This window comes from Brassica oleracea, chromosome C7 (assembly GCF_000695525.1).
Source record: "Brassica oleracea var. oleracea cultivar TO1000 chromosome C7, BOL, whole genome shotgun sequence".
Lineage (NCBI taxonomy): Eukaryota > Viridiplantae > Streptophyta > Magnoliopsida > Brassicales > Brassicaceae > Brassica > Brassica oleracea.
In genome coordinates, this window is record NC_027754.1 from 39989812 (window position 1) to 40004057 (window position 14246).

The 14246-nt window shown below is 32.5% G+C and overlaps 3 protein-coding genes across 3 annotated transcripts; 1 reads left to right on the top strand and 2 right to left on the bottom strand.

The window, feature by feature from the left end:
- Nucleotides 1-586: 586 nt before the first annotated feature.
- LOC106301618 (dynein light chain 2, cytoplasmic-like) lies at nt 587-1540 on the top strand. Its single transcript, XM_013738066.1, has 3 exons — nt 587-793; nt 890-995; nt 1303-1540. The coding sequence occupies exons 1-3, from the start codon at nt 617-619 to the stop codon at nt 1383-1385; spliced, it is 366 nt and encodes a 121-aa protein (XP_013593520.1). The 5' UTR covers nt 587-616; the 3' UTR covers nt 1386-1540.
- Nucleotides 1540-3267, bottom strand: LOC106301617 (bifunctional epoxide hydrolase 2). Its single transcript, XM_013738065.1, is given in 4 exon segments — nt 1540-1979; nt 2106-2335; nt 2503-2922; nt 2924-3267. Coding segments are annotated over 4 exon segments (987 nt in total). The 5' UTR covers nt 3014-3267; the 3' UTR covers nt 1540-1732.
- A 1517-nt stretch (nt 3268-4784) lies between these two features.
- Nucleotides 4785-6387, bottom strand: LOC106303990. The gene is made up of 8 exons (XM_013740353.1): nt 6099-6387; nt 5883-6013; nt 5704-5781; nt 5584-5628; nt 5457-5501; nt 5324-5375; nt 5150-5246; nt 4785-5038 (listed from the first exon to the last, which is right to left on the bottom strand). The coding sequence occupies exons 1-8, from the start codon at nt 6385-6387 to the stop codon at nt 4873-4875; spliced, it is 903 nt and encodes a 300-aa protein (XP_013595807.1). The 3' UTR covers nt 4785-4872.
- Between the last annotated feature and the right edge of the window lie 7859 nt (nt 6388-14246).

Genomic DNA, 14246 nt, shown 5'->3' on the forward strand with positions numbered 1-14246 from the left:
GCCACGAATCAGTCGGAGCTTTGAGACCATATCCCGACTACAAAAGCAGCCTCATAAAAGGAGATGTTTTGTTAGTATTCCCCTTGGATCTCATCAAAGTATATATGCTAGTAGTCGTTCGATTAAATTTCAATCCAAAGATGATTAAAACGGGCTTGAGTTATGAATAATAATTTTTTCAAAAAAATGTTTTTTTAGTTTTACATAAATTTTATTATTCAATCATAATAAATTATAAATTTAAAAAGCAGTTGAATTTATTAAATTATATTGGTTTTACGTAATTTCTCAAATTACTAATTTAAAAATAATTTAAAAAAACAAAAAGATTATAATAAAGTTTAATGTACTAATATATGTAAAAAATCTATTATTATAAAACAGTAAGAGTCAGTAATATTAATAATAACAGACGTTCCTTGTCAAAAAAATAAAAAATAATAATAATAATAAGAAAAAGAGTTTGCGTTTGTAAAAGTAATAAGTAAAAATCTACTTTCGTTTTTTTTTTTTTTTACTGAAGTAGCGACTGACTACTGACTAGAGAGACTTTCCACCACACTCCTCCTTGCCGTGCATTTTAGAATTTCTCTTTTTTAGCTGATTTCGAAAAAAGATGAGTGAGGGGAGGAGGAAGAAGAGTGTGAACGGAGGAGGCGCACCGGCGCAAACTAACCCCGACGATCGGAGATCTACTCTTCCGGAAGCTGAAGCGGCGGGAAAACGAGCTGTAATCAAGAGCGCTGACATGAAGGAGGATATGCAGAAGGAAGCTATCGACATCGCTATCACCGTACATTAACCTCTCCCTCTTTCTCTCTATATATATATACATTCTTCGATCTTAGGGGATTGGATCTCTCTATCTATCTGTGTGTAATTGTGGCAGGCGTTTGAGAAGTACAGCGTGGAGAAGGAGATAGCTGAGAACATCAAGAAGGAGTTTGACAAGGTTCATGGTCCTACGTGGCACTGCATCGTTGGCCGCAACTTTGGTCTGTCATCATCTCCTCTCCTTTAAGCTAGCTGACAATAATGATCATCTCCTAGTGACTGAATCTTCTTATGGCTAGTTTTGATTTTGCTTCTTTCATGATGAAGAATCTTCTGTTGGATAGGCATTACTCTTGTACCACTCCCTAGCCCCTCGCAATCTTGGGTTTAGCTTTGTCTTTGCATAAAGATTATATTCCAACAAACATGTGATATAAGAATTATCTTATTTATTTACTCTACTACTTGTCTTCTTGCTCTGTAATCTTTACTTGTTCTTTGGCCTAATGGTGCATTTTTGTCCTGCAGGTTCATATGTAACACACGAGACGAACCATTTCGTTTACTTCTACCTCGACCAGAAAGCTGTTCTTCTCTTCAAGTCTGGTTAACAATTTCAAAAACTAAGAAAGCTCATCGTTGGAAAAGATATTTGTGATGTTCAATCCGCATTATCATCGTCATCACGTTGTAGTTATAGTTTCTTGTTATGTATGTGTTAAAAGGGCTTTAACAAACAGATTTGGATAATAAAATTTTCTTTCGGTACGCATCTTCAAATATATATATACAATAATACAAATATATTGATCTGAACCTCAGCTTGGAGACATGAAGGAGTATTACATAGAGGTAACAACGTTTATGCAAATTTCATTCATGTAATTCGAAGAGCATTTTTTATATCTTGCAATTGGGAAGATACCGTTTTAGCCGTAATACTTGAATTACAATGGGTCTAAAAAGTGAGGAAGTAGTCGTGGATGTGTTTACTTATCTCGTCAGGCCTTTCCTCATGGAGAAAATGACCAACGCCTTTAAGTACCACAACTTCGTCTAACAACGGTACGTGGCTCTTAAACCGGCCATCGTGGATGTACTTCTTGGTCCGTGGAATGTGGTAGGTCAAATCTTGGTCCCCGATTATAAACTTAACCGGAACTTTCACTTGAGCGTTTGAGAATGCCCCCATCATCTCCCATGTCCTGCAACGAGCAAAGCATAAATTGATTGTCACACTAAAAAAAAACAAGAAACAAAAAAAAGAAACAAATCTTGCAGGAGAGATTAGAGATATTGATCCTAGTTTTATATATAAACAAGTTTCATACCGGTCCATGTTTCGATAATAGTTTACAGGTCCAGTGAAGCCACTCTTCTCGTACTTTGAAACATAATACTTAACATCATACTCGGTTAGCCAAGAGGGCAGTGAAACAGGATCATCATAGCTTTTCCCTTTAGGTAAGAGTATAGGACCAGGATTACGATACGTTAACATCTCTAAGAGAACTCGTTCCGTGCCAACTTTAGCGAACTCCGCCTCTATTTCCCCATACTCCTGCAAAATGTTAATCCCATTCTTCTGATTACAAACAGAAAATACAAAAAAAAAAAAAACATCTCTTGTCTCTGTCTGAATCTCAAACAAACTAACACTGTTTACACTTGTAATAATCTACAGTGTTGTTATTCATTAAGAGTCTATTAAAAGAACAAACGTGGGACCTGAAACCTGCAGATATAGTAGTCATCTCCATAGAACGATTTAAACATGGAGATCGGTTTCCTCTTAAGGTTCCAAGGCTCGAACACGACACTCATGTTGACCAGAGCCTTAACCCTGTCCGGTCGGAGAAGACAGAGATGCCACGCGATGACCGCTCCCCAATCGTGTCCCACCACGAACACTTTCTCCCGATCTCCTCCGACCACCGCGTCGATCAATCCGATCAGATCTCCGACCACGTGGAGACTCGTGTACGCGTCCGCGCTCTCCGGCGCCTCCGTGTCTCCGTATCCGCGCAGGTCGGGGGCGATTGTGCGGTAGCCTAGCGACGAGAGTGCCGCCATCTGGTGCCGCCACGTGTACCAGAGCTCCGGAAATCCGTGGAGGAAGAGTATCACCGGAGGAGGACGTGAAGCACCGTACGTTGTCGGTGAAGGAGGGAGTTTTCTCGGCGAAGTGCATGTTGATTCCATTGACCTTCACGAATCTGTGAGTGAAAGTAAGATCCATGAAAGCTGCTCAAATTGTTTTGAAGAAAAATGATCGAAATTTTCAAAATTTGGGGGAGAGATGATCGTTCTTATCTTTTACTGTGATTGGTATAAGTAGCAGCAACAAAAGTAAACATGGAGTTGAGGATTTCACCCGGCTATTTCCGGTTCAATCAGATCAACTCCGGTTTACTTTTTTTCTTTTTCTTTTTAAGCCAGCTAAACTCGATTTTCTATATCCAAGCCGTCCAACGTAGCCATCGTTGTTCTTTTTTTTTTCTTCTTCTAAATGTATATATTCTGACAATCTCATAGCATAGATTTGTGTGGCAGAGGGATAACAAAGGTGTCGTTTTCACGCATTGCTATACTTTGTATAGTTTTTTGTCTCCTTCTTTGATGTGCACAAGTGTAAGGATGGTCATATTAATATTATATAGTGCTGGCTTTTGTTCATCCATCTACTCTCTTCACCATATCCACTAATCTCTGTAGCTTATATTTTAAAGGTGTTACTATTTCTCAAACACTCATCACACTTGGTGGCAGGCCAAATGAATTGAGAGGTAACTCAATCATCATTTTACGTGAATTGCATTCAAGCAAGTTTCATGGGGCGTATAGATGAGTAATCCATAGAACTGAAAAAAAAATGATTCAAAAAGTAATCCCCAAATCATATTGACTTCTATATCTGTCAACAACATACTTTGAGTTTATCAAAATTTTAGGAACAAGTTTTAACTATAAAATAAATATTCCATTTTAATCCACAATTTTTAAAAGTTTTAATAAGCAAAACATAAAAAGTAAGTGTTGTATAAATGAAAAGTGTTGCAGAAATTTTTTTTTTTTGGTCATCTGTATAAATGATTTTATATAAATACAACATTTAGAGGTGAACATGACACAACAATCAAATTTGTTTCCGGACGACTTTATGATCTTCGTAATATCACATCACATGAGATGATTGGCAAGTATTCCAAATACTTTTCATAGCTTTTCTTTTTTAGTTATTTTAGTTTACCAATCATTATTTTAAAAAATAAAACTACAGACCGAAGGTTAAAATATAAATTATATTAGCTTTAGAATGAATTTTCTAAAGTTCTATGATTAATTTTTGAAAGTTATTGATATAAATTTGCAGAGACAATATAAAAACTTACAACATATTCCCCTCGTTATGAAAATATTCAAGTTTGCAAAAATTCTAAAATTTACATCTTTTCGAAATAGTCTTCACGAATATGTTTATTCTGATGACAGAAAAAAAAACAATCTTTTTCAAACAGCATTTATACTTATGGTATAGACATGTTTCTTTTTGTCGAGTCTCGATATGTTAATTTGTTTGATACATGACCAGCATCATAATAGTGTACAGATTGAATTCCTTTTGTGTGCAAACAGTTTAGTTGTGTTAATCCGGTTAAGTTAGTTGAGTATGGATTGTAGGTAGAACCTCGATTTGTATCGAGGCTTCCAAAAATTGACGGGCAGGCCCAACCAAAGTAAGGCAAGGCCCACTCGCCTTATAGAATAATGTCCGTCAAAATTTGGAGGCACGATCCGCCGTCTCTAAACGATCATAAGCGAATCATCCTTTTCCTCTGACAGAAACGGGTTACTCAACCTCGCCACACACATCCTCCTTTTATAGCCCAGCGACAAATAACCCTTGCCCCAAACTCCCGATGTGGGACAAATTAAGTTTATAGTCGCCTGAGTTCTTAAGGTAATTTTACATTATTATTTATTTATTTATTTATTATTAACCTTTAATAAAATAAAACCAATCAGTTTGTATTTTTATATTATTAACGTCTTAAGAGTTTGAAAGAAGAAGAATATGTGAAGAAGCCATCTGTTTGATCAACCGCCATATCTGGACTTGAGAGCCTCAGGTGGTTCTTCCTCCATGATCCCAGAACCTTTGCTGCTTAAATACTTTCTTATGGTTGTCCTTCGATCTCCCAAGTATGTATGATCCAGAAAGTTATTGTAAGCTTCATCTCCCAGATTCTTAGCTGCCAACACACTGGAACCACCAAGATTCATTCCCAGACGTTCATTCAAGAAACCAACTTTTAGTGCTCTGTTATCTCATATCAAGTCTGAAATGACTTGGGAGTGAGAAAGTAGAGAGTACCAGTGTCTTAGATAGAGACGACAAGGTAAGATGTCGTCCCGCCATATCTTGTCAATGTTGAACCTTCCATAGTGTTGAAAGTAAACCTCTTTGTTTCCTGCACAAAACAAAAAAACAAGGCATATAGTTTCCACTTTTGAGATGTGTTTAGATAAGACTGAGAAGGGCACTAACCTTTGCATCTAATCCGGAAAAACTCCTCATCACTGTATCGACCACAAAGTACCTGTTCATGTATGCCTCGAAAACTCAGACTTCACAGTTCACACAAAGTCAGCATTTAGAAGAAAGATTTGTTTAAACTAACCGCAGAATGGGTGAAAGGATTGCCTTGCAATGTTTCAGGAACAACCTATAATGTGTGAAACAGGGATAGAATGAGCAGTGTTGATATCTTTAAAACTAAGAGTAAGAGGAGCTAAGTAACAACTCACAGCAAGAAAACGGAACTCAAGCTCCCTTTGAATAAAAGCAGGAATCTGTTGGAATCGTCAAGAGTCAATATATAATATCATCATCAACCAGGATTGAAGTCAAATAATGGTTTATTATACCTCAGTTTGTTTAATCTCAAAGACAGTCACTACAAGGCTCTCTCCTTCACAAGGCTCAACACTCAGGCTTGAGATCTCCTGTTTTCATCATCTCACACATTCACAAAACTCAGAGACTTGTTTTCTCTCTATACATCTATTATGCAAATCAAAACAAAACACACAAGCATTCGAGAGACCTTAGTTTGAAGATTGGCGATGCCGCGCTCGAAGAAGATGGGAGCGGCGTGTGCGAACACTCGCCGGAAACCTTGCAGCTTCGCGACTCTGAAATTCTCCAAATCTGGGAAAGTACTCCTCGCGCTTCTCTCTAACGATAACAACGAAAAAAAAAGCAATCTCGATGATCACGACCACGTCATACACAAAGGAAGAAGCTTTTTAAATGTACCAACCGGAGAGAAGAGAGCCGAAGCCAGTGATGGAGATACGGTTCTCCGATGAGATAAGCTTCTCGAAATCAGATTCATCTACAAGTTCCATCATCACCTGCGGCGGAACGGGGCTGATGTCGCGGGACATGGCTTTGATTGATCGACGGCGATCTTGTTTAAGCTCCGGTCTTCGGGAAGGAGACGAAGAGGCGGTAGTGATAAGTGGAGGAGAGGCGCGTGATTTGAACGTGGTAGAGGGAAGCGCGTAGGATAAAGGAAATGATGGGAGTGTAAGTGAGAGAACAGTCATTGGAGGAAGAAGACGGGTGAGGGGTGAAGTGAAAGCATATTATATAGCGGTTGCGGGTGTTGCTGAGTTGCGATTTCTAGCGGTTTTAAAAAATTTGTACGATTGGTTATGCGGTTAGAAATTAGTGCGTTTGCGAGATACTTATGACTGATTAACTATCAAATGCAACACCGATTAAATAATAAATTAACAATATTTACATTTTATATAATTATAAAATATCAAAAATCATAATATTATAATAAATATAAAAATTGTATTTAGAAAGTTATAGTTTTAAATTTTTTAAAATTATAGAAAATATTTTTATTTAAATTTTTATAATATTAATTAAAATATATTAGATATATTTTAGTATTTTTATAATTCCAATTTATTTTTTTTTATTGAATATTTTTATTTTTGTATTTATATTGTTTTTAAGAAAAAAAAAAATTATCCTTCCGCAACTGTCTGCAACCGCAAACGCTAGCTGAAACCAGCTTTTGAATTTATGAGGTTTAGAGCAGTTTGAAACGGTTTGAAGCGGTTTGAGCGATTGTTGCAAAACGCTAACAACCGCTACCAACCGCAAAAGCAACCGCTACCAACCGCAAAAGCTGCGTTTGCGGGTGGCAGCGGGGAAACCAGTCATGCAGCTACAATAATTATATAACAGTATTTAAGTTGTACATACAAAATTATCAATTTTTGCACGCAATAGTAATGGTGATGGTAATGGTAATGGTAATGTGTGTGGCAACAGTCCGAGTTAACACGAGTAGAGGCTATATCCTGCTGAAATTTTCCCAAAATCTGTAGAGGCTTGCAAGAACAGCAGGCGCAAGTGTTGGAGGTGGACTTAGTACTCCTGTAATTAATCTACCATAAATCAAGATTGGTCCATTAAAATCTATTTACCACTTAAAGTCCACTAGCCATTTGACCTAATGGTTGCCATTAACTCCTCTATAAATAGAAATGTCTCTCATTTTTAGAGAGGATGATCTCTCTTATAGAGAAAACCCACATACAAAACATGCATTACAGATGGCTTGATTCCTTTCGAGCATACATAGAAAGTCTCGAACGAGACACATCTATAAACATAAAACACCTCCAACATCACCTTATCATCACCTAGCCACAACTTCACTAACAACACGAAACTCTGATTCCACTTCTTACTCTAAGTCTCTAACCAGTGGCGGAGCCAGGATTTGGATTTACATGATCTATTGAGACTTGAACTCAAGACATGCGAGTCAAAAGAGAGACATTGACCAGTTCACTACAACAATAACTTCATACATAAACTTAAAAAACTATTTTTTTAATAGATTTCATAGGGTTCACTTGACACCCCTCACTCTAAGGTGGCTCCGCCACTGACTCGACTATTAGTCATAGTTTAAACATTATGTTGGATCTCCCCTCAACAACCAGTTTTATCAGGAAACACAAACTTGGAAAGGCAAAACAGAGATATATCTTAGGTTAACATTTCGAGTAGAGGGTATATATATATAGCCTGAACTCTTCCCAAAAATCTGTAGAGGCTTGCAAGAAGCCACCACGCATGCAGCAGATCACAAGCACATATATAACAAGCCAGGCTAATCTCACCCAAACAGTTGGTGACAAATTAACGCACAACAAGGACCACATCCGATAGATTATTACTAAAAGTACATAACTACGTATCATAGCCCTTGTGGTGGTGCAATAACAACATTATCATTTATCACAAACTACTAAAATCGTTTACACTTAACTAGTGTAAAATCGTAAGAGATTCTCATTTTTGCTTCTTCTTCTATAAGGAAAATACATTTTTATCTCGTTATGATGATGGGCCATGTTCAAATGGCATAACTAATTGAAAAACTCACAACACTACAAGGTACACAACTCACTCTCATACAACACTGCAAGGTACACAACTCACTCTCCTACAAGGTAACTAATTCAAAAACTCACAACGCTACAAGGTACACAATTCATTCTCCTACCTCACAGCCTCAACAGGAGAACAAAACTACTGAATTTTCCAAACTTGTCCAACACTTTACCCCATTAGTAGATTCTCAATCTGCTCCAACTGAAACAACCATTATGGAGTCTTCTCCATCAAACATTACCAACAATGCAGTCCTAAAAACTCCAGTTGTTGATCCACTTACCACAACACCTCAAACTGGAGCATTTGAGAGTCCATCTTGCTTCACTGTGCTAGGAGTTATGGATGAGGTTGGAACGGAGCCAATGAGCTCCTTCAGCTTGACAAGGGGTGGGAAGGAGACAAAACCTCCAATCAAATACCAAGATATATAATGGAAGACTATGAAAGGGAGAGGTAAGCATAGCCGTCGTAGTCATGATTCGTCTCATTAGCTATTTCTTGTACATTTCTTTGTTGGTTATGTTAGTTTCGTTCTAAGTGTTTTAGGTATGAACTCTTCCCTATCTTAAATTGTGCTTCATGCAAGATTTTCCTAACTATAAGGTTGTTTAGTCTTATCTTTGTAAACGTTTATGTTTTATCTAAATCTAAACTATTAAAACAGGAGTACAAAAATGAAATGATCTTGAATTTTCCTCAATAATTAACATGACATGCCACTAGTATTAATCGTACACATTCACTGGTACTTAGATAAAGCCTTTCATGCCATCTGCCAAAAATGAATCGATAAGCCCATTAACATTTTGATTGATCCAAAGAATCGATAAGCATTTAAGGTATATCACAATACCTGCATAAAATGGTTTAAAAAAATTAGCAAAACGAGATGCAAAATTATTATTCAATTAGCATTACAAACCAGAACTAATACATAAATTTAATAATGTAACTGTAGAAAATATTACTAAAGCGGATTATATGTATTACATGAATTAGATACAATTAATATATTAATTTTAAATAAATAGAATTCAAATTTATATATTAATTTATTATTTTCTAGAAAATCAATGTTTATAGATTTTCTAACGATTTTGTTGCACCGATCATTAAAACAAGATATCAGCTAAATCGGAAATATCAGTTCAAAACTATTCAGAGATCAACTAACTATTCCTAAAATCTTTCACTATCGTAATAACTTAACATAACAAGCCCCTAATAAAGCTATCACATTTATAAAAAAATATAAACGTACATGCTAATCACGGATTGATAGATTGATTGCAACATCTTTAGTATTATTCATAACTTTAAGTACTTACCATGTGATAAAAAATTAACCATAAAAATCTTTGCTAAAATATTCCTAACATTGAGTACTCACTCTGTTTCATTATAAGTGTCGTTTTAGGTTTCGGCGGCACACGGATTAAGAAAACAATTAATTTTGTACATTTCCTATAAAAAACACTATTACCTATACACCTAACCATATTTCAACCAATAGAAAAATAAATTTTGCATAAAATTAATAAATTTTGCATCGAAAATCGAAAACGACACTTATTTTGTAACGAAAAAAATTCTCTAAAACGACATTTAATATGAAACGGAAGGACTAGTTTGGAATCAAGTTTTCAAATAATTAGTTTAGAATTTATTACCATCGATATCTCACCTATAGAACTATATATACTCTTCATATCTACGTTGAAAAATAACAATCACATTCAGATCAGAACCCAAACAAATGTCGAGCAATGCAAGTTTCACACCCCACAACCGAGACATGCGTAGGGTTCTGTAGTAATTATATTCATCTTATTATCAAACATTTTGCTTTAAAAAAACAGTTTCATTAGTTTTATTATTTTAAACCTTTTTAGTTTAATGTTTTAGTTGTTCATAACACAGGCATTCACATAGCATGCCGGTTATGAATCATTCAGTGATTTTTTTTAAAAAAATATAAGGATTGACTTGTCGCATTTCTAAATTGTATATGTCCTTCATTAATTTCATCTCATGAACACTGATTATTCCATTATCTATTTGATTAAAGTAGAAATATTTTAAACTTTTGTTTGACAACATAAATAGCAGTTCAAAAAAAATATAGTGTTGTTTAAAAATATAAATAGCAATATATTAAAGAAAAAAAAAGTAATGGACTTATGTTATCAAGAAATATTAGAAATTCATTATATTATGAAAACTATATATATATATATATATGGGGTAGCTTTAAAATATGCAAAAATAGCTGACCCAATCTAATTACCTAAAAGCATCTTTGTCTAAAATAATCATTAAAAAAAATTAAATTTTATATACATATTTCAAATCAAAATATTAATTTAAAATTGATTTATATCAAAAATTGATTCAAAAATATACATATATTCAAAAATTGATTTTACTAAAATGTTTTTTTATAACCATTATAAAAATGTTTTAAATATATTTACTAAAAATACAATACAAAGCAATTTCAAACATCAACGTAAATTATGATTTTTATATCTCATATTAAGTTTTAAAAATATAATATATATGATTATTTATATGATGGTACATATAAAATACTATTAATTATCTGATTACTTTTATGATGATAGGTAAAAAAAATATTAATTATATGATGACACATATATGATATTTAATAGTGACATGAAAAAATAAATAACAACATATTTTTGCAATATTATATTTTCTATCTTATTAAAGTAGAAGTACCTTTGCGAATGTTTGGAAACAAGAATAACATAATGAAAAAGAAATATAATGTTGTTTGAAAATATGGATAGCAATATATTTAAAAAAATAACGAGCTTATGTTATTAAGAAAATTGAAGTCTATTATATTTTTATAAATTATCTGTTTGGACAAGATTTAAAATATACGAAAATAACTCAATCTAATTACTTGTTTTGTGCAACTGGTCCAATCTAATTAACTAAAAACATATTTTGTCTAAATTAATCATTAAACAAAATTCAAAACAAAAATTTATTCAAAAATATACATGTATTCAAAAATTGATTTTTACTAATGTATTTTCCAGTAACCATTATAAAATTGTTTTCTATGTATATAAAAAATACAATACAAAGGAACTAATAGATTGAGTAAACTTTTTTCTAATTTTACCACCGAAATAGAATTCGATATACAATACTAAAAATAGCTATAATATTTGGGTTACAATATCAAATAAACAAAGAAACAAAAAAATAATATATGAATGTATTAGTATTCCTTTATTCGTATTATAAATGCAATAATAGTCAAACAATAATAAATAACGGGACAATAATTTTAAAATCCAACAATTACCAATTAGTTATGAATTTATAATGTTCTTACAAATTAAAGAAAACACCCGTGCCACGCAAGATCTAGTTTAAATTTGAAAGCCTTTCTTCGAGAAAAAAAACTCACAACACTACAAGATTAGCTTATGCTAAACTAAAGTGTATGCATCACTATACAACATAACTAGTTTTAGGGTCAATAAGGTCTGAACATTACGTAGTTAATTAAATCCTGAAGCAAGCTACCGATCCGCTGCAGTAACGAGAAAGGTTAATATTATGCAACTTGAAACCCTGCAGGTAGTAATATATTTTTGATGAACTTTTTACATGATTCTTTGCAGGGTATTCATGTCTACATCGTACATGCATACCAATGTATGCATGTAACATGTCATGGAACTATGGAAGTATGCATGCGATGGGGTATCTGCTTTGGGAAGGTTACATTCCACCCGAAGAAGAAAAAGGTTTGTTAGGGTCTGTTCTTCATTATTATATTCTCTATCATTCTTCCCGCATTGGCATCCGATTCAACTCTACTTATTATACCTCTATTTCTGCTTTCCACAAAACACTTGGCACAACACGAATTTCCACAAAACATTATTCTCTCATTTAGCGACCTATTCAACTCCACTATTATTCCTCTTTGCTTTTCCTCGATACTATTTAAGGATGTTTCTTTTAATGATTGTCGTTTGAAAAAACTAATACATATACAAGTGTTGTTTAATCTAAACTAGCATTCGTGTTAAGTTTCAAAAAAAAAAAAACTAGCATTCGTGTTCTACCATCTTTGCAAAACAGTATTGGATACACTTATTTTTATATTAAAAATTGAAAATATTAAATGTGTTCTTGATAAGTGTTAACAAAAAATTGAAAGATTAAGTTTCTAATACAAAATATGAATATTTCAGTCATAATAATTGGCAAATATCTATAATTAATCCAAAACAATTTTTGTTAAATATAAAATAAAAGGGTAAAAAATAGCATTCATTAACCATGCATAAAACTAAATTAAAATTAACAAAATTAGTAAAAACTTTTATTTAAAACTTAAAGTAAATATTTATTAAAAATTAATATGAATGTTTATTTAAAAATAAAATAAATATTTATTTAAAATTAATATGAATGTTTATTTAAAAATAAAATAAATATTTATTTCAAAATAAATATAAGTCCATTTATGATAAATTTGAAAAGAGAAATTTCCAAGGATAACTTTTTTTAAGTTTTTGTCACAAAAATAGCTCTCAACGAAGAAAATGACCAAAATATATTTTATTAAAGGGTAAAAATATTTTTACCCTAGGGTTAACTAATCTAGACTTAAGGTTTAGAGTTGAGGGGTGAGGTTTTGGGATAATTTTTTTTTTTTTTTAAATTAAAATTAAAATTTTTAAAATAAAAAAGCTATTTTGGTCATTTTCTTTCTTAGAAACTATTTTTGTGACAAAATTTTAAAAATGGCTATTCGAGAAAATTGCCCATTTTAAAATGGCCTAAGTGGATATGGTGTATCCTAATATTTATATGCGGTCAACAAAATGGACCGGAACGGGTCACAAACCCTTTTGCGAAAGAACGTAGCTGGCAAAGGAACCAATCAATACTATTAAATTAGGAACATGACCTATTGATATAGGTTAAGTCCAACTATTTTTATAACTCCATCTAAATTATTATACATAACTAACTATGCATGTTTCAATATATATTTTGTAATCATTCTTCAGTTCCAAAATAATCAGGCCCACTACTTTCTACGGCTTTTTTTTGAACGACCTATACATCAAAAACTGTATGTATCTTATATTTTTGCATAGGTCCATTTTCTTTTTACAAAATCTATGTATCCTTATATAATAATACATATAAAACAAATCGTATAATGATATGTCTATTGCTTCCGAAGAGCAAAAAACATATCTATTTCATTTAACTGTTTTTTCACAGAAACCCAGTTCTAATTACAACTTATATATTTGTTCAATTTTGACATTGTTCAATAAAGTTGTCAAAAATTATATTAGATTACTATTAAACACACATATAATTACAAAAAGCACAAATATAAAAATACATTTTTTAAAAAATAAAACAAAAAATATACTTGTCCTTTCAAGGACGGGTCAGAATCTAGTTTCTGTTTAAAAATAAAGTTCAACGTCGCATATATAAGACAATTTATATAGCATCTAAAACCCTGACTTATTATGTAATGTGTAGATAATAATCGTTGCATGCGTTCTAGAAAAACAAAGGCAGAAACATTTAATACTAATTCTATTTAAATTGATCTAATGAAATAAGCCTAATTGGTGTAACTAGCAAAATATATTTAACTTGGTAAAAATAAGTATTTAATAATAATTGCGAAATTATTTAATTATTTAGATATAATAAAGTTTTAATTTTTTTAAAAAATTGTATATTTATATTTTAAAATATATACCAAATTTTTACTAGATTATAATTTTAGGAAATTTGTGTGAATATTTTTAGTTGTTTTATTTCAATTAGTCGTCTTTTGAAGTCTTGATTCTCTATTCCTTTTTTTTTTACTTCGACAAGGCGAATACAAAATTTTGAATGTTTCTCTTGCTTTTCGATTTTTGTTGCTTATATATGTTCAAGAAAAAAA

Coding starts and splice junctions, on each gene's coding strand:
- LOC106301618 (XM_013738066.1), top strand. CDS start 617: ATGAGTGAGGGGAGGAGGAAGAAGAGTGTGAACGGAGGAGGCGCACCG. Junction 794..889: donor CTATCGACATCGCTATCACC/GTACATTAACCT, acceptor TAATTGTGGCAG/GCGTTTGAGAAGTACAGCGT. Junction 996..1,302: donor CATCGTTGGCCGCAACTTTG/GTCTGTCATCAT, acceptor TTTGTCCTGCAG/GTTCATATGTAACACACGAG.
- LOC106303990 (XM_013740353.1), bottom strand. CDS start 6,387: ATGACTGTTCTCTCACTTACACTCCCATCATTTCCTTTATCCTACGCG. Junction 5,782..5,882: donor TCGCCAATCTTCAAACTAAG/GTCTCTCGAATG, acceptor TGATGAAAACAG/GAGATCTCAAGCCTGAGTGT. Junction 5,247..5,323: donor TTTCCGGATTAGATGCAAAG/GTTAGTGCCCTT, acceptor TGTTTTGTGCAG/GAAACAAAGAGGTTTACTTT.